Source organism: Ambystoma mexicanum, chromosome 3p (genome assembly GCF_040938575.1).
Source record: "Ambystoma mexicanum isolate Mex_15411 chromosome 3p, UKY_AmexF1_1, whole genome shotgun sequence".
Lineage (NCBI taxonomy): Eukaryota > Metazoa > Chordata > Amphibia > Caudata > Ambystomatidae > Ambystoma > Ambystoma mexicanum.
Window position 1 is genome coordinate 1219694967 of NC_090925.1, and position 26272 is coordinate 1219721238.

The 26272-nt window shown below is 48.9% G+C and overlaps 1 protein-coding gene across 3 annotated transcripts in view; it reads right to left on the reverse strand.

Annotated features, from left to right (window-relative positions):
* ANKHD1 (ankyrin repeat and KH domain containing 1) overlaps positions 1–26272 on the reverse strand; it is a 1723611-nt gene that overhangs the window by 928253 nt on the left and 769086 nt on the right. For all 3 annotated transcript variants that reach the window (XM_069652665.1, XM_069652666.1, XM_069652664.1), the window contains exon 15: positions 4352–5095. In XM_069652665.1, coding sequence (XP_069508766.1) covers positions 4352–5095 — 744 coding nt within the window. The remainder of the gene's footprint in view (positions 1–4351; positions 5096–26272) is intronic.

The window sequence follows — 26272 nt, forward strand, 5'->3', positions numbered from 1 at the left end:
CAATCTCCAACCAAGGAGAGGAAGGCAGAGGAAAATGAAGACGAAGGTTGAAGCCCATGGAGACCACAGCGAATCCAAGGACTCTTGAAAAAGCACTTCCCGCTGTCTACGAAGAGAGACAGGCGGCCCCCCACAGGCAAGCTGTGTTCCCTGACCAAGACATCATTGCTTTTTGGTGTCCGAAGTGGGAGCAAAGGACGGGGGAGGGAAAAAGAGCCTGCAAGCACCTCAGGACCTGACCCGCTGCCGCGTACCGTAGTCCCTGAACCACTAGAAACCGGGGTTTGAAATCAGACTTGTCCTAGGTTGGAGGAAAGGACTTTCGCCATGGTTTAGTCAAGATGGCCAAAGACTTAGAAGTCTGCATTGAGTTTTATCAGCTCGTCATCAGTGGACTAATGAAAGAGGTCCGACCCTTCGAACGGAAGGTCTAGAATCCTCTCCTGCACATACAAAGACTTTTGTGGCGTACACCCACGCTGTCTGCCTTATCTATACTCCCAGAGGCCTCTGATGGCTGTGTCGATGTGGGAAACCGAGGACTCCATGAGATCCTACACAACCGCGCAGGCCTCTGCAAGCCCTCCTTTGAAGGAGGCTTGCCTCTCCTGTGGAATGTAAAGCAGGAACTCCCGATCTCTCACCACAGCTTCTGGTTCACTGCGGCTAGGAGGGCATCAGTGTTAGTCTGTCGCTTGTCACTACAAGAACGTCTATCTGAAGGGGGATGCCTGAGCTGCTTGTGGTGCACCGAGCCAGGATTTCCGCCAACATCCAGTCTCCTGAGGGGCCTGCTCTGGAACCACCCAAAAAAAAAAAAAAAAAACCTGACAAGGCCCTGAAGACGGTCATGAAATGCCTTCACCGAATGCTGAAGGCTTTCATCCTGCGTGGCATAGTCAGTCATCATTACGCGCCCCTCCAACCTCTTTTGTCAGACGGAGGGGAGTTTAGATCCTGCAGCGGAGTAGTTGGAGGGGTGCCCACATGGGCCACTCATGCAGGCAGCTAAGCATCGAAAGGCGACGGCAGAGGAGGTGACGGGTGGAACTGGATGTGCAGGGCTTGGAGGCACCAGCAGAGCATGGACCGGAGAGGGAACAAGCTGCGGTACTGGGACCCCCCAGAGGGCCTTGGACGCACGACCTGCAAATCCACTTTTTTGATTAGGTCCTTTACATCTGAGGGGAGCGCATGAGGAGGCGAAAGTGCTAAAAAAAATCAATCTTCACAAGCCTCCGGGTGGCTGGAGGGAGTACAGCCCTCTGCCGCACTGGGCCTTTGGTGCCAGTGCGGTGAAGCACCGGGGAGGCCGGGATGGGTTTCCAAACCGCTATGGGGCATAAATGTAACACTGTCGGGACTACCTGCCTAAGCCGTGGGGCCAGACACCCACCCCCCAAATGAAGAGGACTGGACGCAACCTGAGCAGCCTACTTCGAAGGTGATGGAGTGCCCGAGGCCTAGGGTCAGGAACGATGGCAGACGCCACGCAGTCTCTGCTGCATGCTTGTCTGCCATTTTGGGGCCTTGCGCCAAGCCCTGGGAAGGAGGGCACGAAGGACCCATACTCTGTGTGCAGGGTCTGACAGAGGAGGACTGTTTGCACCCCAACCCTGAAGCAGAAGCAACGTCCTCAGATGGCTCTGGTAGGCCTAGGGCCCTCAGCCAGCAGGCTGGTAGTTGAACCGCCTTGCGTCACGACCTCAGATGGATCTGGTAGGCTGTGAGCCCTCAGCTGGGGAGCTGGTAGTCTATGGGGCTGTGTCTCAGGCTGCCGTCTAGAACCAGAGCTCAAGAGCCCCTTGCACTCCGGTGCAGTAGACTAGGAAGAGCTGGAGCGCCCCATGTTGGATCGCCTCGGAGAGCCCCTCTGCTTGGGAGCTGGTTGCCTTAGCGGCCTCGAGTTTGCTGCCGGTACCAGAGTCCAAGTACCCTTATCAGCCTGAGTCGCGTGGGAGAAAGGAGTGTCTGTGTTTCGGTGCCTTGGAGAACAGAGGACCTACCTTCTTGACGCGAGGTCCAGATGACGAAGTTCGTGAGATGACCGGGTGCTGAAAAAGGATCACCTCTCTCCAGCAGGAAAGACGATTCTTCAAGGATCCATGACCAAGATAGCTGTAAGCACTGCACGTGTCTCAGCGGTGGTCGGGCCCAAGGTACAGTGCATGGAGATCGGAAGCCGGCAACAACCAATAGCAGGGTGCGCATCTCGCCAAGCCTCCCTTCAGGCAACATGTACCTGGGGAGGCAAGGCACCGAAGGGAGATGAAGCAATTATAAAAAAATGAAAAAAAAGACAGGGAGCATGCAGAAAGTTGAAAAAGATGCCGCCCCTGGCTGTCGGGTCCAACACGGTCCGTGCGGAAAAAGGGACTGAGGTGAGGTGCCGGAGGGCGGATCCTCGGGGGGCATGCCCAACAGCAGGACCACGCCTCTGCGCGCTATGCGAAATTTAAAGGGGAAGCTCATTTTTTGCTGCCAAAGGTTCCGGTACTGTCCCCATGTTGGAAGACGCCCACAAGGATGGAGGAAAGAGGATGGGACATACAAGTATCGAGTTTGAATACTCTTGTCAGCGTGCTATTGTGGGGTAACCTTATACAAGATTAGACTCTCTCATCCAGATTACAACTTTGGGACCCGAACTGGGTCATTCACAGCTCCAGTGCTTGCAGTTTCTGCATTACTTAAAGCTTTAGATTTTTTCAAATAACGCATTTAGAAACAGGAATGTCATGTAAGAGGACAAGGAATGGATGTTCAAAGCAGTTTGATGCAGAGAAAAAAAGGTATTCAGTAAAGATGATACTGTGCCTGTGACATCACTTTTGGTGCCAAGGATACCGTTATTTCTGAGATGGTGCAGAGCTGATTGTGCACTCATGTTGGCAGTGACAAGTTTTTTTTATAAAAGCAGTGTGCCTGGAGCTACTCCCCAAGATGAAAAATCTGTGGGAAGAAGTTATCAATTAGAATCGTGGTTCCAAGTAAGCCCCTGATTATTGGGAGTACTAGGGTACCACAACCTCTGTGACTAACCTATTAGCAGCAATGGTGGAGCACTGAGACCATGCCCTCAGGAGAACACATCAGGCAAAACAGGAATACAGGTCAGACCTTTGAGCAAAAAAAAAAAGTCTAAATACTTTCTTTGGTAAAAGTAAAATGTGTATGTACAGTTAATGGTCTAATAAAAAGGTAGAAACTTTTAATGTGGAAGTATTTTTTATCTCCACACAGCCAATGTTATTGCCAACAGTATGGTCATGGTACATAAAAGGAGTAAGTATGCTAAAGTTGTACTTTGTGAAACTGAAAAAAGCTGCCACTAAACTGTGACAGACCCAACTCTGCTATGTAGGCTACTCCCACAGAGAAAACATTACATGTGTACCCTTAAAATAAGGGCACAGGATGCCTCAGAGGGCACAAACAGTGGTCATTTTTCAAATGACCTCTGGTCAGGTCACGGAGGGAGAAAAAAAAAACAGCAAGAAAAAACTAAAAAGGCTGCAAAGAGCCACAGATTAAGACAAAATTGTATGTGTGAGGTTTCTCCTAGTTACTGCTCTCCTTGATCCGGTCTGGTTTTCCTCTCCAAGCACTTTCCCTGCAGTGGTGCCCTTACACATTGAACAAACTATAGTATAGTGTTTGCATAATGTACTCCATATTATGCTCCTAATGCTCACAGAAAAAAAACAAAAGAAAGAAAAAAATGTAACTCTTCCAGTCTCACAAATCAGAAAATATTTATCTGAGAGGTGAGGCATGGACACAGAAACAACATTAGGTGAGGGTGGGAGTGTATTGCCTTCTTAACAAACCATGAAAGAACAAACCACATGAATGACAATTCCAATCTGTAATCCTCATGCCCCAATTAGTTGCTAATGTTAAAATAAGTGCCCAAGTGCAACCGATAATACATTCCAAAAATCATAGCGTTTACCTTCTTCAGAGTTCTGAACTACGATCACGATAATGAGCCTGGTTATCCAAGATTTTACACAATTCTGGGACAACCCCTGTTCTTAAAGAACATCCTTTCCCATTCCACTGTTTTATCCTTACCTACTCTCCAACGGTATCTGACAAGTTTCAAGCATCACCCAGTAGGTGGTAACATTTTTGTAAAATGAGAATTCTGTATAGAAGGGGTTCTGCTCATCTGCACCATTAAGGATTTCTATTTTTAAATATTAATTTCACATCAGGCCTTTTCTGCCATTTTCCTAAACTAAATCTCTCTATGAGGGAATTAGTAGCAATTGTTGCAGAGCTATCCGAACTTTTAAAAAAATCTCAGAAAAAAAGATATAGGAAATTTAAACATTTTATAACTCACCTGCAATTATATCATCAAGGGTATCAGTAAGTGTTTGTGCTGGACTTGCAACCATTAATCCATCTGGAACGTCACTCAGGAGTTCCTGGTCGTGTGTAGCAATATCTTCATGTTCAATAATCTGCTGTGTATTTAAGATTTTTTGAAGTTCAAGGCAACTTGAAGGTTTGCACTCTAAATTACTGGAAACATTTAGAGGGGAATTGGGGAAATCTGAGATCTGGTTGAATTCAATTTGCTCATCTGGTGGTTGCGTGGGGGATTGCTGCTCATCTTTAGATAACATCCCCTCAACAAGATGCACATTGGAGCAACTGCTATCTTGTGAACAAAGCTCTGCTTCAGCTGGTGGGAAAGCACTCCTATGTGTACACTGCTGCAGATTAGGTGGCATCTCTTTCTGCCCATTAGCGTCCAAATATTCTTTAGTGAATTGCTGTTGGGTTTTCATCTGCAATTGCCTTTCCACCTTTTGCAGTTCTTTTAAGATTTTCTTTTTCTTCTGAACCTGTTCTTCTCTATTCTTTTTCAATTCTTCAATCTTATCTTTGTTTAGAGGTTCACCTTGTATTAACTCCAATGATTTGAGCTGTGCTTTTTCAATAGCACTAATTCTCTGTCCCAGTTCATTTAGTTTTCCTTCGGTCTCTTCAACTATACATTCCAAAGGCTGATAGGTGCTGAAAGGAGCCAGCATGTCTTGTTCTGCAACCTGCAGAGAGTTGGATGTCTGCTTGCAAGTACCTAATAACAAAAAAGGGAATTAAATAGATAGCCAAAATGATTTCCAATAACTTGAGAAACTACAAATACTACAGTGCACTGCATGAAAACAATAGAAACAACTTAAGAGGGGCATACAATTGACGATGAGAAAGGTTAATAGTAATTTGTCAAATAAAATTGATACAGAAGTACAAGAACTGGTCAATTTATCAGAAAAGAATGATTATTAATTGTAGATGCAGGAATTACTCATTTTATAATTGTATATATTGACATGATCCTAATAAATTCTGGCCCTTACTTAACCAGACTAACTGGGAATTAACTTGCAAATCAAACCAATAGCTGCAAATATCTGTGAAGAATGTATGCGGGAAACGTTTGATACATGGTCTAAAAGAGATCCGAAAACTTCTCACGATTTAAAGAGTCCTTGGAAGGGAGTAGTTTCTTACCTGTAACTCCATTTCTCCAGCATTGGTATCTTTCATGGATTCACATGCTTAGAATATTCCCCGTCGTCAGACTGGGAACCCTCGGTACACATATATATAGTAATTTCCAATAGGAAAAAACTTCTGCCCTATCCCCGTCTGCGTCCTCTACGGGGCCGCCCACGTACGCCCCGTTGGACGTGATGGTATATAAGCCCCGCCCCCGCGGGTCCCTTCAGATTTCGACCCCTCCAAGATAACGGGGGAAAACTTGCTTACATACCAATCTTCCACATTGCAGTCCGGGGAGGCCGGAGGGCGCATGTGAATCCATGAAAGATACCAATGCTGGAGAAATGGAGTTACAGGTAAGAAACTACTCCCTTCTCCAGCATTGGATCTTTCATGGATTCACATGCTTAGAATAGATTGTAAAGCAGTAACATCAAGAAGGAGGTGAGAGTGCAATGTAACTTACATTCGTAGAGACACCCCCAAACACTACCGTTTACACCATGTATGTAAGCAACAACTTATTATACTGATACGAAACGGGTTTCCGCCATACAATGCTATGTCATATGACTCAGTATGCACCCCTTGCGCATATATCTACCCGACCACTTATGTTTAGGTCAATAAACTATGTACATTCATGTATACACTCTGAAAAAACAGCTGAGGCCAAATAATAGGCAGCATTATTCTTGAAACTTTGGCTTACCTCATTGAAAAAGGTGGCGAAGCACTGCCCTTCCCATTTGTACCTCATCCGCGTGCTGCTTTTCCAGGCAGTAGTGGCGCGTAAACGTGTGCGGAACAGACCATGCCGCCGCCTGGCAGATGTCCGTCAGCGGAATTCCTGCCCATAGAGCCACGGAGGAAGATGTCGATCTCGTGGAATGGGCTCTGGGACGATGTAGTAGAGGTCTCCCGGCCTTGGAATGACACAGGGTAATCGCCGAGGAGACCCAGCGAGCCAGACCTTGTTTGGAGATAGCCTTACCCCTAGCCGAGGGGCCGTAGGCGACGAACAGCTGTCTGGTGGATCTGATATCTTGCGTTTTTTGCAGGTAAAATTTTAGCGCCCTTTTGACGTCCAGAGTGTGAAGAGCCTTCTCTGCCGTCGACGAAGGAGATGCAAAGAAAGTAGGGAGTACCAGGGTCGAGTGCTTATGATAGACCGACGGTACTTTTGGGATGAATGAAGGGTTAGTTGATAAAATAACTTTGTCCTTAAAGAACCTCAGATATGGAGGGTCTATGACCAGTGCCTGTAGTTCCGACATTCTTCTAGCCGAAGTGATGGCAACTAGGAACGCGAGTTTCCAAGATAGAAATTGTAGAGATGAAGAGGACATTGGCTCAAAGGGAGGCTTCATTAAGGCAGCTAGAACCGTGTTCAGACTCCACGACGGTGGGAACCGTTTTTCCGGAGGGAAGGTTCTAAACAGACCCTTCATGAAATGCTTCACTAGCCTGTCACTGAATAGTGGAGGGGACTGTCTTCTTCTTGTAAATCTCGAAACAGCCGCCAGGTGTACTTTGATTGACGATGACAGTCCGCTCTCCGCAAGATGAAGAAGATACGGGAGGATTTGCTCCGGAGTTACTTCCAAAGGTTGTATATTTTGTTGTGTTTGACACCATATACAGAACCTTTTCCATTTGCTTACATATGATTTGTTAGTGGACGGGGCCCTGGCCGCCTGCAGAATCCTTCGGCAATCAGTCGAGACTTTTAGGTTCCCGAACTCCGAGAAGTCAGGAGCCATGCAGTTAAGTTCAGGCTGTCCGGATTGTGGTGCCACACGGTCCCCTCGTCCCTGGACAGGAGGTTCGGCACTTTCCTGAGTGGTATCGGCTGATCCAGCGACAGATGAAGGAGGTCTGAGAACCATGGTTGCCTCGGCCAGCGCGGGGCCACTAGGATGACCCGGCAATTGTACCTGTGGATCCCCTGGATCGTCCTCCGTATGAGGGGAAATGGAGGGAAGGCGTAGAGGAACTTGCCTGTCCACGGAAACGAGAACGCTTCCCCCAGGGAGCCTGTTTGGGGCCATCTGCTCGCGAACTGAACACATTTTCGGTTTCTTTCCGTGGCGAAGAGATCGATCGACGGGGTCCCCCATCTTTCGAAGATTTTCCCGAGTTGAGTGGAGTCCAGCTCCCACTCGTGTATTTGTGACATAGTCCTGCTCAGGGAATCCGCCTGTACGTTCTTCGCTCCCGGTAGGTGGTATGCCACTAGGGAGATGTGGTGTTTTAAAGCCCAATGCCAGATCTTTTGAGCTTCCTTCGAGAGGGTCCTGGATCTGGTGCCACCCTGTTTTATCAGGTAGAACATAGCTGTCGTATTGTCCGTGAGCACTCTTACTTTTGACCCCTTGATGTGTGGGAGGAAAGATTTCAGGGCCCATCTCACCGCCCTTAGCTCCAGGACGTTGATATGTAGGCGAGATTCGGTCGACGACCACCTGCCTTGGGTTTGGTGACGTGACATGTGTGCTCCCCAGCCCGACAGGGAGGCGTCTGTAATGATGGTGTTCTGAAATTCCGGCTCCTGCAGGGGGACCCCTCTGTCCAGGTTGCTCGCCACTTTCCACCATCGGAGGGCTTTGATAACTCGTTCGTCGTCGACGATTATCTTGTCCGACCAGCGGCCTGTGGCCTGCTTCCATCTGTCTGATAGGAACTCCTGTAGAGGTCTCATGAACAACCGGCAGTTCGCGACTAGGTGGATGCACGATGCCATGGAGCCGAGGAGAGCCGCATATTTTCTTACTGACAACCTGCTCTGTAAACGAAGTTGGCTTGTCAGGTGTTTGATCTTCAACAACCTTTCCAGGGATGGTTTCACTAGTCCCGTGTGGGTGTCGAATTGAGCACCTAGGAACTTCAAGCTCTTCGAGGGCTTTAGTGAAGACTTTTCGTAGTTCACTGCAAATCCCAGACGCTGTAGCAGTCGCAAGGTGGTCAATAGGCTGTCGTTGGTCGACGCTGGGGAGGATCCCCTCACGAGCCAGTCGTCGAGGTACGGGTAAACGTGATGCCCTTCCTTCCGCAGCCAGGCTGCTACGGGTGCTAGGCACTTTGTAAAGGTTCTTGGGGAGGACTTCAGGCCGAAAGGGAGCACAGTAAATTGGTAGTGTGTTTGGCCGACTAAGAACCTCAGGAACCTCCTGTGGTGAGTGCGCACCGGAATGTGAAAATACGCATCTTGGAGGTCCAGAGACGCCAGGAAATCGTTCTTTTGGACCGATCTGATTACTTCCTGTAGAGTAAGCATCTTGAACTTTTGACTCAGCAGGGTTTTGTTGAGGTCCCGTAGGTCGAGGATGGGGCGCCACTTCCCGTTTGGTTTATTTACTACGAAGCAGCGTGAGTAAACCCCTAAGCCTCTCTGCGAAGCAGGGACTAACTCGATGGCGCCTTTTCTTAGCATGAGGGCAACCTCTCGACGCAAGACGCTTAGGTGTGGTTGAGACAGGCGTATCGGTGGACGTCTTGGAGGTCTGGATTTGAATCTTAAGGAATGTCCCAGTCTCACCGTGTCCAGAACCCACCGATCTGTCGTAATTGACTCCCATTCCTCGACGCAACTTGACACTCTCCCTCCTAGAACGTCATTGTTGATCTTTTTGTTTTCCCGTCGACGACGAGTAAGTGGGACGTCTCTTGGAGGCCTGGAAATTTCTGCGTCGGGTCGAGGACTGTGAGGCGCGCCTATAGCCTTGGGACGGATATGAAGACCTCCCGAATGCTCTATCCCTGGATCCCGCAAATCGTGCGTTTCCCGTAGCTCCTCTAAAGGGGCGAAAGGAACGAAAGGGCTTACCGCTTTGGAGAGAGCCCAGTGAGCGCGCCGTCTCAGAGTCCTCCTTCATTCCTTTCAAGGCCTCATCCACCTTTTCGCCAAACAGGTGGTCACCTTCGAAAGGCATGTCGACGACCTTATATTGCACCTCGGGTCTAAAGTTGGTGCACTTGAGCCAGGCCTGGCGTCGTAGAACCACTCCGTTGTTAATTTGTTTGAACCCCGAATCTGCCAGGTCCACCGCTATATTGATAGCATGGTTCGAGGCTTCTTCTCCTTCACGAACCAGGGACATAGCTGATTTTCTGTGCTCTTCTGGGAGGTGGTCCATAATGGGTGCCAGTCTGTGCCACATCTCCCTGTCATACCTGGCCATGATTGCCAGGGAGTTCGCTGCTTTCACTGTTGACGCTCCCACTGACAGGATCTTCTTACCGAAAGCGTCTTGGCGTCTAGCTTCGGAATCCGGAGGGGTAGAGCATTTATGCTGGGCCTTTGCCTTTCTCGTCGCCGCCGCTGATACCACCGAGTCAGGCGTGGGTTGCGCAGAGAGGCATTTTGGCGTCGAATCTGGAACTTTAAATTTTTTCTCTACGCGGCCCTTGACCGCAGGTTCCGAGAATGGATGCCGCATGGTTTGGACGCCCTCTTTCCATACGTGGTCCAGTATCGGTATCGAAAAAACGGAACGCCTATTCTTGCCCATGTGGTCAAAGAGGAAGCAGTCCTTTTCTTCTTGTTGGGTCAAACCGAACTCCTTGCAGGCCTTTTCCATCATGGAATGGAAGGCCCCTATGTCATCCGGTGGAGACAGGTGAATGGGACTTTTCGGAGGATCCACCTCCACATCCGAAACCCATGACGGGTCTCTCGACGGCGAGAGGGAGATACCAGAAGCTGACCCCTGTTCAGAGAGGGAGTCCGAGAGCTCACCTTCTTCCTGGACTGTTGGAGCAGTTGGGCCCACGACCGATCTAGTCGGGCGGTGTGAAGGTCCGGGCTCGTCGACGAGGGGAGTCGTCGGAACAGGTGGGAGCCTTTCGTCCAGGGACTTCAAGAGCGAGTGTAAGGAGGAAAGTACCTCCATGGAGAGAGTAGCCTGGGCGTTTGGAGGCTGGGTGAAAACTTGAGAGCAGGTTGCACCAGAAGGAAATCTGGGCCGTAGCCCCAGGTCTTCCGGGCTCACTATTCTGAAGCCGTCGTCTTCTTTGGAGGCGATCGAAACTGCCTGTTCTTGCAGCAGTGTGTCGGGTAGCCCCATGTCGAACACTTCTGGCCTCCAGGCCTGGAACTCCGTCGACGAGGGAATCGTCGTCGACGATGAGCCCGTTTGAAAGGCGGGGGACTGTGACGGAGTGGGCACTTGGATCGTCGCCGTCGTCGACGGAGGGCCTGCAGGTGGCTTAGGCGGTCCCGCCTTCGCGGAGCTCTCCCTGCGTTTATCCGCCTCTCTACTCGTAGCTGATCTTTTCTGATCGCTCGAGGAGGATTTTGGCCTGTCCTTATCTTTCTTCAACGAAGAAGAAGAAGAAGATGATTTCTTCGTCGATTCTTTCGATGAGGCCTTAGAGGAATGACTTCGAGGCACGTCCTTCTCCGTAGGTCGTGATTTTTTGGCCGGAGGTTCCGACGGATGTGAGCGTCGGGGGGCTTCTGATGTTTTCGCTGAGGCGATACTGCGCACCGATCCTACCTCCGACTGAGGGTACGCTCCAGCGCCGTCGTTCAGCCACGAGACCAGTCGCCGATTCCGGTCCTTCAGGGTTTTTTGGGAAAACCCCTTGCAAATATCACATTGGTCCGCCGAGTGGTGGGGGTGAAGGCAGTAGATGCAGTCAAGATGGCCATCCCCTTCATAAACCTTCTTTAGACCGCACGTGGCACACGGGCGGAAAAGAGGCTTACCCGACATTATTGCCAGCCCAACAAACAAAACTCGTAGGAGTTAGAAGTGGACCAAACAGACAAACTCGCAGGAGTTAGAAACAATTCGATAAGTATTTGAAGAAAATACACGAGGAGATCCCACTATCTTTGGAGACGGTTGAAATCTGAAGGGACCCGCGGGGGCGGGGCTTATATACCATCACGTCCAACGGGGCGTACGTGGGTGGCCCCGTAGAGGACGCAGACGGGGATAGGGCAGAAGTTTTTTCCTATTGGAAATGACTATATATATGTGTACCGAGGGTTCCCAGTCTGACGACGGGGAATATTCTAAGCATGTGAATCCATGAAAGATCCAATGCTGGAGAATCACAACATCACTGCTGCACTAATCAAGGCATATAAAGACTAAAATATACTCGTGCCCGGGTCTGGATGGACTCGTCTTACTAAAAGGCTTCCTGTCCTAAATGGACAGAAGTAGTTCATTCTATAACTCTTATATAGAATCCTAGCAAAATGTACCCGTACTCCGCACAGGTTCTGTAGACCAACATAACACTCTGCTGACTTGTTGAAAATCAATGATCCTATATGTCCCTGTTGTGAGTGGCTTATAAAAGTCAACGGTCTTGTAGGTCCCTATTCCGAGTCGCTTATCATTTGACGTGCTTATCATTTGACGTGCTTTGCACTCTGAACTTGACTGCACAGAGAATGGGTGCATGTGGCTGGTTTACATACCACAGAGCAGATGTGGAGGGGAGGTGATCACTGGTGTGATGCATCATAAGGAACAAGTTACTTACCTGTAACTTGTGTTCTCCAGCATGGGTAGGCATGTATTCACATGCTCATGAATATTCCGTCGTCAGACTCGGAATATTCGGTAAAGAAAAAATCTGTTTCAGTTTCGTTTCTGAACGGTCTTTCTCCTAACAACCAATCACTGGTCTCTGGGTCATACTGTCCCCAGCCAATGACTGCCCTCTACCTAAGCCCCTCTGGCAGCCATCTTCAGATTTGGTAGCACGTTAAGTGGCAGTAGGACCAAGAGAAGAGCTGCAGAGGGGTAGGCGGGAGGGTTTGCATGTGAATACATGCCAGAACCATGCTAGACGACAACAGTTACAGGTAAGTAACTTGTTCCTTCTCCAGCATGGGATCTGGCATGGATTCACATGCATGGGAGGTGGCAAGGCTCAACATTAAGCATCTCTTACCTCCTCACAAGGCTCGCCTTCAAACGAACAGGTTGCGTAGCACTGCTTGGCCGAATCTGGACTCCTCCCTGGAATCCCGGTCGACGCAGTAGAATCTCGTGAAGGTGTGCGTCTACCTCCTCGTAGCAGCCCTGCAGCTGTCCAGCAGGGGCACACCAGACAGGAACGCCGTAGTTCCATCAATCGCTCTGGTCGGTGGAGATGGTCTTCTACGCACCGACGAAGTTCATCAGCCGGCCTCCCACCAGGGTGCGTGGGTGTGGGCCCCGACGTCCCGGCCGATTCAGTCCTGCTTCGCTGTGGAGGTGCCGCCTTGGGAACTTTGGCGACAACGGCGACCACCTCCAGAATTGCAGCAGTCACTGCAGGCCACCTGGGAATTAGAGTGGGACAGTTGACTGTAGGATGACGTGGAGCCATCAAAACCTTGGGAGGAACTATGGGACTTTCCTCCGGAGGTACGAAAGAACGTCCGTCTCTGCTGAAGCGTGCCCAAAGCGCACGCAGTCTACGCATCTGCCTTGATGGCCTGGAGAGACTCATGCCAAACAAGTTATCTACGTCCAAGGGTATGCCCAACACCTTGGACTGCAAATCCTGGCACATCCTGGCAGAGGTTGGTGGCCTTCAACCAGCCCTGCCGACGTAGGCAAACGCTGTTGCCCATCTGGCGGAATCCCGAGTCAGCGATGTGTGGCTACCATGATGGCATGGTCCGACACCACCTCGCCTTCCTGCAGAATCTCCAGCGCTTCCGCTCTCTTGTCGTCAGGCAGAAAGTCCAAGAGGGGAGCGATCTTGAACCAGAGCTCCCTGTCTTAACGAGCCACAATGGCGAGGGCGTTGGCAGCCTTGTTAGTTGTCACTGCCGATGAGATGACTCGTCCCATGGCGTCCAGCTTCTTTCCCTCACTGTCCAGTGGGGGTGCAGGGGAAGGGAAGAGGCTGTCGACAGACAAACCCACAGACATCTTCCTAGCTTCCGCCGAGACCACCGAATCCGGAGAAGGCTGTGATCTCAAGCACTTGGGTGAAGAATCGGGCACTATGTACCTTTTCTCATACTGGTCCCTCTTCGCCGGGGCCGAGTTCTTCATGATTCTCTCCTGGCCAGCAGCGAAACTGGCGCTTTGGGGCCCGTGTTATGTGAACCCGTATGAACGGCCTTCGCCAGGGACGCCACCTCTCATTCAAATGGAGGTTTTCGCCGGGTGAATCTGGGCCTTAACGATCTTGGTCGTACTTGGGGCCTTCACCATGGTGGGAGGGTCAGCGCCATGCTACCTTTTGGCCTTCTCCGTCGGAGCAGACAGGGACTTCTCCAGAAGTTTACCCAGGTACTCCGACTTCCTTTTCTTCACCGAGCTGGACCATTGGCTCGTTGTCGAAGGTGCCAGAGATGCTGCGCCCGACCAGGCTGCCTAGGAGCTGGCACCAACGGCGCTCCCAGTGCCCGCGGACTCGCAGTGCTTTGCCTTCTGTTGGGCCCCTTCGCCGGGGGGCCCTCATAGTTCAAAGACGACCTCGCGGATTTATTCTTGCGGCTGGGTGACCGGGACTCACCCGACTGGAGCCACTTGGTAAGCCGTTCGCGATGGTCCTTCATGGTGCAGGGAACAATGTCCTTGCAGAATGCACAGGCCTCCTACATGTGCATCTAGTTGGTGTGCAGGCAGTAGAGGCACAGGAAGTGCCAATCGCCCAGGAAAATGTTCCGTAGGCTGCAATCAGGGCAAATCCTGGACAGAGGCGTGGAGTCTCCCATCGTCAGCCATGTCCTAGGCCTCCAAGAATCTTCTGGAATCCTCCAAGGAGGTAACTCGACGAAAAATCGCCCTTGAGGGTTGTCGAAAGTTCTTAAAAACGGGTCCCCATTAGTCAGATAAAGGATCGATGGAGCTTGAGGCTTGATTGACCGAAAAAATAAGAGCAAAAAAAAAAAAAAAAAAAAAAAACAAATCACAAACGCAGTAAAAGCTCGAGAGCTGTAGCACGTGCTGTACAAATCTGAAGATGGCTTCCAGAGGAGGGGCTTAGGTAGAGGGCAGTCATTGGCAGGGGGTAGTATGACCCAGAGACCAGTGATTGGTTGTTAGGAGAAAGACATTGCAGAAACAAAACTGATTTTTTTTCTTCACAGAGGATTCCCAGCCTGACAGGGAATATTCATGAGCATGTGAATTCATACCAGACCCCATGCTGGAGAATGGGACCTTCTGTGGGCTCTCCCCACCGGTCGCCCCACCCTGGCATGGTGCAGTTATCTCTGAAGCGGTGCACCCTTGGGCCTTAAAACATTGTTTTCCAGGTCCCATAGGTACCTTAGAGTTTTGCTTCTAACATCCAGATGCTTGCATTGAGCTCCATCTGGTCCTCCTACGACCACCTTGTTGTTTATTCACTTCCAAGAAACCATCTCATGTGTGCAGTAGCTGAAATCCAGGAAATAGGTTGGGGTGTCCACATGTAATGTATTTGGTGCTGTCCAGAGGGTCCTAACGGGTAACTGGAAAATGTGGTGCAGATTAGTGGGAACGGTGTGGAATTGTATTGGGAACAAAACGCACAGAAGCCACAAACCCACAAACAGTTTGATTTATTTTAATATATAGATCAGGAAAGTTCTACCCAAGTATCAAAAAAAATAAGAATAAAGGCCTATTTATCAAACCACATGCCTTAACAGTCTCGACTTAACTGTCCAGTGCTCACTATCCTGACAGAAAAAGTTCTTCAAAGAAACGTCCTCTATGGTATTTTTTGTTAATATTGCCTCTTATCGTGTAGCTAGAGATTTACTTCAGAGGAAGTTTGTGACCTGGGAGACCAATGCAGGTCTTTTAAAAATGTATATTCGTTTACGTGGGAACACTTTAGTGGCTGTCCACCTAAATAATGTTTAGGAGAAAAGAATAAAACATCCAACCGACAGAGGCGTGCATACTGGCACCATTCATATTTAATCATTATATATAATATTATATAATTAACACAAGCCTTCTTCTCAGACCAATTAGATCCTGTCCACCTAAATTCAGCAGTGAGCATAACCAAGATGTGGTACACATGAAGTGTAGCGCGAGTACAGGTGTATCCAACCTGAAATGTATCGGACAATCTCAAAGCATCCATGCACCTCCTCTCCAAGGAAGGGTGGGTTGCATATGAATCTGAGCAGATACAAGCATCAGAAATACAATCACGGTGAGTAATGTATCCCTTGTGAGGCTTATGGAATCTGCTTAGCTCACATGCTGTGCATAAATTAGCGAGCAGTGTTAGAAGAAGGTGGTGGGGTGTGAGAAGGTTCATTAGCAAACAGATGTTTTAGAATCGCTTGTCCCACCTGTGCATCAGTCTTGGAATGTGTGTCAAGGCAGTAGTGCTGAGGGAAGGCGTGTACTGAGCTCCATGTAGCTGGTTTGTAAATTCTGTCTAGGGGGACATTTGCAAAGACAGCCAGGGAGGTTCCTATGTTTCTTGTGGAATGAGCTCTTTGCATGAAAGACAGTGGGCCTCATTACGACCGTGGCGGTCCGGAAATAACGGTGGCGGTAAACCCGCCGCCACCGTTGTTTCTGGACCGCCTGATCCCGACCCCTGCAGGCGGGAGGTGATGTTCCCGCCAGGTCTGACCTGGCGGGTTTAACACCGCCCGCCTGCAGGCGGACGAGGAAACACCGGCAGCATTACAAGATGCTGCCGGTGTTTCCATGATCCCGATTCCCATTGAGTCCCATAGGACTCAATGGGAATGGGGATTTACACCATTCCGCCTCCGTGATTCCCGGAAAACCGGGGTTGTGATGCCCCGGTAATTCCGGGAATCACGGAGGCGAAATGGTAATAAGAGTCCGGCGTTAAACAGGCGGTTTTACCGCCTCGGTTAACGCCGGACTCGTAATGAGGCCCAGTGTCTTTTTTGATAGAGAATAGCACTATACATCTGACTATCCATTTTGAGATGGCATTCTTGAAAATACGGTCTCCTTCTCTGCCTGGTGCTACGTAGACAGTTGATCCGTTTTCCTTGGCAGTCTGGTCTTGTTTACATAGTAAAGGACTGCCCTCCTTACATCTAGTGTGTGGAGTTTAACCTCAACTGAGCTGGTGAGGTTCTGGAAGAAGGCTGGTAGCTCAATGGACTGGTTTACATGAAATTTAGAGATGAACTTAGGGGAAAACCTAGGCTGAGTGCGTAAAGCCAGTTTGTCCTTGTGTATGATAAAGAAAGGATACTGCACTGACAATGCTTCTAATTCACTCTCTTCTTATGGAAATAATAGCCACTAGGAAGGCAGTCTTGTAGTTCAGGTGCTTAAGAATTGATTTATGCATCAGCTCGAAGGGTTCCCCCATGAGCTTAGCGAGTACTACATTGAGATCCCATCCTGGCGGTTGGTTAGAAATGGGATGGTGTAGTCATTTTACTCCCTCCATGAATGCTTTAATGACTGGTACTTTCCACCATGAAACTTTATTGTGGGAAGTGGTGTAAGCCGATAAAGCCGCCAGATGGACCTTTATAGAGTTTAAGACTAACCCAGAATCTAGCAAGTGGAGCATATACGTTAGAATGTGAGATGGAGTACATTCTATGGGGTTTGTTTAGACTGGCACCAAACTACAAAACGCCTCCACTTGTCGAAATACCAGTGCCTAGGTGCTAGGTTTTCTTGCTTCCTTTAGGCTGTCCAGACACCTCTGTGGCAGGTTAAGTTGTCCGAACTCTGACTTCAGTAGCCACGCTGCCAAGTTCATAGACTGAGGTTGAGGGTGCACTGTTCCCCCGTGCTGAGTGAGTAGGTGTGTCTGGCACAGGAGTTAGATGGGATCGCACATCGCCAGTTTGCGCAGATGTGGATACCATGGCTGTCTCGCCCACATGGGAGCAACTAGGATGAGCGTCACTTGTTCCCTGTGAATCTTGTTCACCACCTTGTTCATGAGAGGAGTGGGAGGAAAAGCATAGGCAAACCTCCCTGACCAGTTCATCCAGAGGGAGTTCCCCTTGGAGCCTGGTTGTGGGAACCTGGACGCAAAGTCTGGGCATTGCTTGTTTTCGCTTGTGGCGAACAAGTCTAGTGTGGGGTAACCCCATTGAGAGAAGAGGTGATCTACGACCGAGTTCAGCTGCCATTCGTGTTCCTTTGGAAGGGGATCTCGGCTTAGAGAGTCTGCGAACATATTGACTTCCCCTGGAACGGGTTGTGAGGATAGGAATATCTTCCGTTTTGAGTGCCCATTTCCAAATCTGTTGTGCTAGTCCGGACAGATTTGAAGAATGAGTGCCTCCCCGTTTGTTGATGTAGAACAAAGCTGTTGTGCGGTATGTGAGGACTGGTACCGCCAGATTTCTGAACTGTATCTCGAATGCCTGAAAGGCTTTGAATACTGCCAGTAGTTGAAGCAGATTGATGTGATTCTGTGCCATGGCATGAGTCCACAGACCCTGAGCTGTGTGAGGAAGGTGATGAGCCCCCACCCGGCAAGCAATTGTCACTATAGCTTGCACTTCTGGGTTGTGGAAGGGTTTGACCCTTAAAAGATTCTCCCTTGTCCACCATCGAAGGTTGTGCACTAGTGCTGGCAAAACGACCATTAGCTCGTCCTACTGACCGATTGCCTGAGACCACTGTTTCGCCAACCACTCTTGCATGGGGCGCAGGTGTGCGTGCAGCCCCAGGTAAATGCAAGATGCCATCATGCCTAACAATCGCATAGCCATGCGTACGCATATCTGGCGACCGGCCTGATAATATGGTATTTGCAATAACATTTTGGACTCTTTCCAATGAGGGGAAGACAAAGGCCTCCCTTGTGTCTATTACAGTTCCTAGGAACGGTCTGGTTGTGCTTGGCACTAGGCTTGATTTTTTCGCATTTATTGAGAAGCCCAAATGAAAGAGAAGGTTTATCGTTCTTTGAATGGTCATCCTGCAAATTTGCAGGGTTTCCCCTGTAATCAGCCAGTCGTCCAGGTAAGGGTACCCTGGGATTGACTCCCTGCGCAGGTGCGCTGCCACCACTGCCAATACCTTTGTGAATACCCTTGGAGCAGAGGCTATATGCCGAAGGGTAGCACCCTGAATTGGTAGTGCTGGTTTGCCATCTTGAATCGCATGAATTTTCTGCGTGCTGGGAACACTGAAATATGAAAATAAGCATCTTTCATATCCAGAGTAGCCATTTAGTCCCCCCACTTGAGCAGAGGGATTACTTCTTGTAGCGTAGCCATGCAGAACATTTTTGGCTTGAAATTTGTTTGCAGGGCGTAGGTCTAATACTGGACACATTGTTAGATCTTTCTTTGGCACAAGGAAGTAGGTGGAATAAAAACCCTTGTTTACCTGGTTCGCCGGGACGACTTCTAAGGCAATTTCCTCATGAGGGATGTGGTGTTATTCCTCAGTTTTTCTTCTGGCGTGGGGGATGGTTCCAGGGTCGCTGGATAAGTTCCACACAGTACCTGCCTGTCACTGTGGATATCACCCATTTGTCTGAGGTGATCCCTCTGCCATGCTTGAGTGAAGTTTGAAATGCGCCCTCCTACTGGAAAGGCATGGGAGGGCACCTGAAGCGGAATGTCACTGTTGCTCCACCTCTAGAGGATTCCCCCCGCCCCCAAGATCGGCGCTGTCCTCTCGGGTCACCCTGTGAGGATTGGCCCCGATTGTTCCCCCAGGATGACCCTTGTTCTGACCATACTTTGAACCCCTTTGGGAATTTCATGCTCTGAAGCCATGAAAATGACAATTTCCCTCTTTAGCCAGACGGTTTCCCTGCAAGTTGTCCCAAGTACTTCAGAGTATCGTATTCGTCCTTTGCAGACTTTAGGGCGTCCTCGACTGCCTTTCCAAAGAGGACGTTGGGCTCGATAGGCATATTTAGCAGTGTTGCTAATGTCTCCTGCTTAAAGCCAGATTGGCGAAGCCAAGCATGGCGCTTAATAGTGCCTTACGCAATTATTCTTCCTGCATTGTCAGTAGCGATTAAATTGTTTTTCAGGATGCAGCTCGAGACAGCTCTGCCCTCTGCTCCTACCTGTGCCAACCGAGTGTTTAAGGGTTCCGGGGCTGACGACAGTAGTGCGGATAACTCATACCATTTATGACAATTACAGCTAGCTAAGAGTCGTATTGTTAGCTATTCTAGCCTGAAAGGCAGCAGAAGAGGCTACCTCCTGCCCATTGCCAATAGGCGTTTGCTTTCCTTTTCAGGTGGCGTCTCAGAGGAAGCTAGTGGAGTACCCAATCTCTTTCTTGTTGTTGTGATCACGAGTGAGTCAGGTTAAAGCTGTCCCCCGATTTAAAGGGGGTCTGTGGGAGTGCGATGCTGGAAATGCATTTGAGGGACAGGGCATCCCTGTCCTTGTCCTGTAGTCCTTTTTCATTTGTGTTCTGTATTGTTTTCTGCCCAAGAGTCCATGTGGGACTCCTGGCAGTGCAGCTCTGTTTTGGGTTGGTATACAGGCCCCTGGGATACCCCTATGGCACCCATGGGTGGGGGGGTACAACCCTGTGTCCCTAGTGTATGTATTTGGGCACCTGTGTGTGGCCCACAGAGCAGGGTATGGGCTGGTGGCAGCTCCATGCGTAATTTGACAGGTGCTCCGAGTATCCTCCATTCTGGGATACCCAGGCCATGCCATTGGAATCAGTTGATTGCTGATAGGAAACAAGATGGCCCCTGTGGCCTCTTGCTTTATATTGCCGGTTACCTTGTTTTCTCAAAGTCCTGGGAAGCCCTGACTCAGTCCCTTGCCCCTGTCTGGCTGTTGGATGGAAGTTCCATATATGGTGGTGTGAAGTCCAGGCCTGATTGGCTGGAGCCTTCGCAGTGACTATGTTGAGGGTACACCCTGTGGGTGGGACCTGGGTGAATGGAGTTTGTGACCAATATGCACTTGTGTATGTCTGGTTTCTAGTATGAAACACAATGACTGAGACAGCCCTGCCCGAAACTGGTATGAATGCAGTGTGTAGTGTTGAATGGCTGGGTACTTGTCCCAATACACATTCCTTGTTGTGAGTGTCTGAGAGGGAGGAGAATGGCCTGAATGCACTGTATGCCTGATTGGCTGACAGACTGCTGAATGCCCTTCTGAGTGATTGGTTGCATGAGTGTGACCCAGCAGAATGAATGATAGATCAACTAGTATATCTGGGGGCCTCTCACTCCTAGAAATCGTTCAGAAGCTGGAGTTGAAACTAACACTGAAACTGAAGCTGAATCTCAAAGCTGAGCCTGAAGGTTGACTGCTGTCTCCCTTCGCTGAAATCTGAAAGCCGCTGAGCCATCAAGACAGATCCAAGAGAGGACCTGGTTAGGTGCCCTCTTCCCGTGCTCCGAGGGACCATCGAGCACCGCTAACCTTCACCGAAACTCCCTGAAAGTCAGACCCTCGACAGGCTGCCGACCGGAGACGGGGACCGCAGAGGAGAACGACGATAAGCACCGGACATTCCGTCCACCGCTGTCGACCAGAGTTCGCATAACCGCTGGAGGCCCGTCGAAGCCGTGTTGCCGAGAAGAGGGGACCGCTTGGCACCGTGCCAATTACGACCGGAGCCGCACACTCCTTTGCCTAAGACTTGATTCACGGATGCGCTCAACCGCACTGCCGCCCGCCTCAACTGGCTGGCGAAAGCCAGGCCGTCGGCACGCCGAGAAGCATCCGCCGGTGGGTTTCCCACCACCCAACGGCCTTAGAGACGCCTGACGATTCGACACCCTTGCCGGGCCACAGTTATTCACAAACTCTTTGCGGTCCTGAACTATCAACATCGAGGTGCCCTGCACGCCTCTTCCTTGCGGACGTCTTCGAATCTTCAACGAGCACCGCTGGGACCGAAGCTGCCACCTTGACGCCGAGTTCACTTTCTTCGAGGGATTTCGACAATTCGTGGCTCCTGCTTTAAAGGGAGCCGCTCAAGAAGGATTCCTCAACGACTCGATGTCTAACTCTGCTATTCCAGGTACATTGGGGTGGTAGAAACCTTATAGAAGGAAATGAGACTTATAGAACAATATATGGACTGGGCTTGTGATATATCTTTATTTAATAGGTTGCCCAGGTGGGGGTTTGGGGGGAGGGGTTAGAGATCACCACACAGAACTGTGTCTAGTGGTAGGGGCAAGTATTATGCCAATTGTTCTAACAAACTGCTTTCCTCCTATGCCTATTGTTGGTTACCTTTATTAAGTGATGTGTGACATTTAAACCAGAGTACAGTTGATGCACTTTAATGAAATCTGATAATAATTGTGGTACCACTTAGAACTGTATATATTTGCCATTGTAGATTAACTGAGCACAAAGTGAGTTATTGTGATCGTGTATATAACCTTGAACCTTAATTATGTGAAGACTGTTTTAACTAATACAGTGTGCGGACATTCCTTTGTGGGTGCTTGGGGACTACACTGTGCTTAGGAACCAGCCTGCATCACCACCTGAGAAGCTAGGCCCTGATTGCTTGTACATTGCTACCAACTATAGGGAATGTTGGCTAGGGTCCTCTGTGCCTCTCCTCTACCATACAGAGAGCAGGAGTACAGATACCCCCCTCCAGTCTTTACAGGATGCTGGGCCAAATAGAGCTTCTCTATGCGTGGCTTAACCGCACACGTTTGATTTGTTGCTTCCAGAGAAGGCTGGATCCTTGTCTGGACAGATTGTAGGATTGGAATAAACTGTGCAACTGATTTCTTATCCCCCAGGATATCCTCAACAAAATCCTTGTCCTGCTGAGTCATGTTCTAATCTGAAAGTGTTCAGCCGCCTTAATGAGCATGTCATTCAGAAGGGGATGGTTGTCAATAGACGAGTCAGCCACCGGAGGGTCTTGGATGACAGGAGAGGCTATAACGTACATCTCTGTCTCTTCCTCGTCACCATAGCCTCCTTCTGTTTACGTCTTGAGCTGTATAAGTATCTACAGCACCATCATCATCATCATCATCATCATCATCGTCGTCGTCTGTGGCATAAAGATCAACATAGGGAGGAACAATCAGTGGTGAAATATCCAGGGTGTCTGGACGAGACCTTTTACATGGGGGTTGACCAGTAGGAACCTTTGCAATGGCTTGAGAGCCAGAGGCAGCTGTAGTAGGAGGAGTGTTTTGGATGCTTTGGAAAGCTGCTGGGTTTTGTCAAAAAATTGCCAATAAAGGTCATCCTCCTCATGACCCTATCTATGTCTTCACATGTGCATTGGGCTGAGCTTGGAATGGACAGGGCCTAGTGTGGAAGCCTGAGGGGTTACAGTGCCTACTAAGGAGTCCTTTTCAGGAGTACCACCATGGTCTGGTAAGGAATCTTTCCCATGTTGAGAAACCTTGAGTGTGGAAAGCCTTGTGAGGCTGGGCTTTGGATGGGGAGAGTGACCTATCCTTACAACGCGTCTTGGAAGAGTGCTTCTTAGAATCCTTCTCCTTAATATTCCCTTGCAGGACATTTTTTTCCACTAAGTGGGCTAGTTCCGACTGCACTTCCCGATTTCGACAAAGAACGTCTAACCTCTGTCGTGAGGTGGCCAGACGCCTCGTCAGCCGACTTCCGATATCTGCACGTTATCTGTGATGTCTTTCGACAGTCGGGCCCTGTCATGTGGCGATCGGGATCGCGAATGCCCAGAGGATAGGGAATTTTTGGACCTCTCACTAGAAGTTGTGTGCGGGCCCGTAGTAGACAACTGCGTTGAGTCTTAGACCTGGGTCCTGTATTTAATGGAGGTAGGGGTTGTGAGCGTGCCCGTGTCGCCGGGGGTCGTCATCATAACAGGGTCGCTGGACTGGCTGGTGGGGTCGGGGACTTGCACTTGGGAAACTAATAGTTACCCTTCGACGTCCAAAATGGCTGCATCGCTGAAGGTCCCTTCCAACTCTATGGTGGCTTCGGACTGCATGGCATGGCGGGCCCAGTGTTTCGTCTTATGTTCCTTAAACATTTTTGAAGAGACAACAGGCTCGACAGTTCTCTACGTGATCTCGTGGGAGGTAGAGATTGGACACCAGGTGCTTGTCGACCCACAGGACATTTTTCCTGCAACTTGGGCAGAACTTAAAAGGGGTGTTATCCATGATGTAATTGCAGTTAGGCAAATACATTCTCAATGACCTCTCCCCCTACTCCATGGGCCGAATAGATTTGTCGAAAGGATCTTCTTTGAAGATCAAAAACCATCTGAGAGACCTCGAAGCGTGAAGGACCATGGGTACAGTGGAGAGAGAAAGAGAGAGAAAGAGAGAGAAAGAGAGAGAAAGAGAGAGAAAGAGAGAGAAAGAGAGAGAGAGAGAGAGAAAGAGAGAGAGAGAGAGAGAGAGAGAGAAAGAGAGAGAGAGAAAGAGCGAAAGAGAGAGAGAGAAAGAGAAAGAAAGAGAGAAAGAGAAAGAGGATATATGCAAGTGGGTAGAAGTTATTTGTTTGCATTTTATGACAAAGTAGATTGGTTGCGAACTGTACTCAACAATAGGTCATATTAACATTAAGAGGATACGATTTACACCTAAAGGATATTCATGTTTTGCTTTAAGAACAGCTTGTGAACAAAAAGGCAGTTCTGGTATTTTCTTTGAAGCAGAGATATCAGCAATGGGAAATCAAAAATATGGATAGATTGATTAGTAGTCCTCTTTGAAAGCTGGTTCTTGGATTACCCAAAGGTAATACCAATCAGGTTAGTGAGAGCAGATCTGGGCATTATGCATCTACTTTGGACAAAAGTAGGGTTGATATATTTTCAGTTAAATTTACATTAATGTCCAAACTGAGCTAAACCTGTTATTGTAAGCAGAGTCCTCGCTGGTAGGTTCATAGATTACTGTAATTCCTGTTGGCATTTAATCCAGTTATAACATGGTCACGATCATTGTGTTTCTTTGAAAAATTAAAGACAAAGAATAGATACTTTCAAATGGACTTGCAAATGAACAATAATTACTTGAAAACTAATAATAACTGACTAACACCCTAGCGTTATTTGGAGGTAGTCACCAATGGAGTAGAGATAAGATTATACATTAAGAAAAGGTTTAATTTGGAGGACTAGGAAACATTTTTTCTTTTTGCAGCTTCCCTTCTAGTGGCACGAATGGGACCCCAGCTATATTAAACACCCACAAGACTCACTAAAACAATAAGTAGCCTTAACTGCACACCTATCGGGAAAACGCTCTACATATTAGAAAAGAAAATGTGAAACATTCATAGATTTCAAATATCCTGAATAACAAAAACTCATGTACTGATTTAAGGATGTTTTTTACTGCACTACCCAAAAATGTCAACATGTATATATGCAAGCTAGCTCACCTGTACATTCAGGACTGTAGTCTAGCAGCAAGGCAGAGATCTGGGAAACCAGTACAGTGTCCGCTCTGAAATATTATAGAGCCATGAACGGCGTCCCACATGACACGGCATGATACCCAATGAGTGAATGTACAGGTGGGGCTAGCCGTTATGTATAGGATTGCTTAATTACTCGGAGGGAATATGATGTTGTATGAGAGGTAGTCACTGGATAGTTTGTCATAGGTGCTGCACCCACTGTGATGAGACCTAAGTGGGCTTGACCATATGTGATTGGGGTGTCAAGAGTCTGGCGTGGTGAGTTGATTTGTGCCAATTTTGTAATCTTCATGATGAAGTAGTCGTTTAGTTTTGCTCTTTAACCTAATATCTTTTTTCATCTTGATTTTCAAACCGATTTATAATACAAGGCTACTTGAAAGGAAGGTTAGTAACTATTAATACATTAATTTTGAGTACTGTCATTTAACATAAGGAAAGGTCTTAATGTGTACAATTATTATGGGAAAGGAACAAGTTACTTACCAATAACTGTTCTCCAGCATGGATCTGGCATGGATACACACGCTCATGAATTTTCCCTGTCAGGCTGGGAATCCTCGGTAAAGAAAAAAATCAGTTTAATTTCTGAACTGTCTAACAACCAACCACTGGTCTCTGGGTCATACTGCCCCAGGTAATGACTGCCCTCTACCTAAGACCATCCCCTGGCAGCCATCTTCAGATTTGGTAGCACGTAAAGTGGCATTAGGACCAAGAGAAGAGCCGCAGATGGGTAGGCGGGAGGGTTCTCATGTGAATCCATGCTGGAGAACAACAGTTGTAGGTAAGTAACTTGTTCCTTCTCCAGCATGGGGTCTGGCATGGATTCACATGCTCGTGAATAAAGAATACATAGCAGCATACACAACCACAGGAGCTGGCAAGGTTCAACAGAAGAAATCTCTTACCTCCTCACCAGGCTCACCAAGCGAACAAGTTGCCCAGCACTGCCAGGCCGACTCCGCACTCCTTGCAATCCCCATCGACGGAGTAGAACTTTGTGAAGGTGTGCGTCGACCTCCACGTAGCAGCCCAGACAGGAACGCCGTAGTTGAAGCGATCGCTCTGATCGAATGGGCTCTTGGACGGCCAGGCAATGGTCGGTTTGCCAACCGATGACAATGGGTGATGCAGCCGGTGAGCCACCTGGAAATGGAAGCCTTGGGGAGGGCCTTCCCATGGTTCACAGGAACAAAGTTCACAAAAAGTTGCGACATTTTCCGCAAACTCTTCATGCGGGCCACATAGAACTTCAGCGCTCTAGCCACATCCCGCAAGTGCAAAGTCCTCTCAGCCGGGCACAAAGGCATTGGGAAGAATACAGGTAACACAAAGGGTTCGTTTAGATGAAAGTCCGACGGCACCTTGGGCATGAAGGAGGGGTGCGTCCGTAGCACTACCCTCGTATTGTAGAATGGCAAATAAGGTTGTTTACAAGAGATGGCCTGGACCTCTCCCACTCGTGCGGAGGTG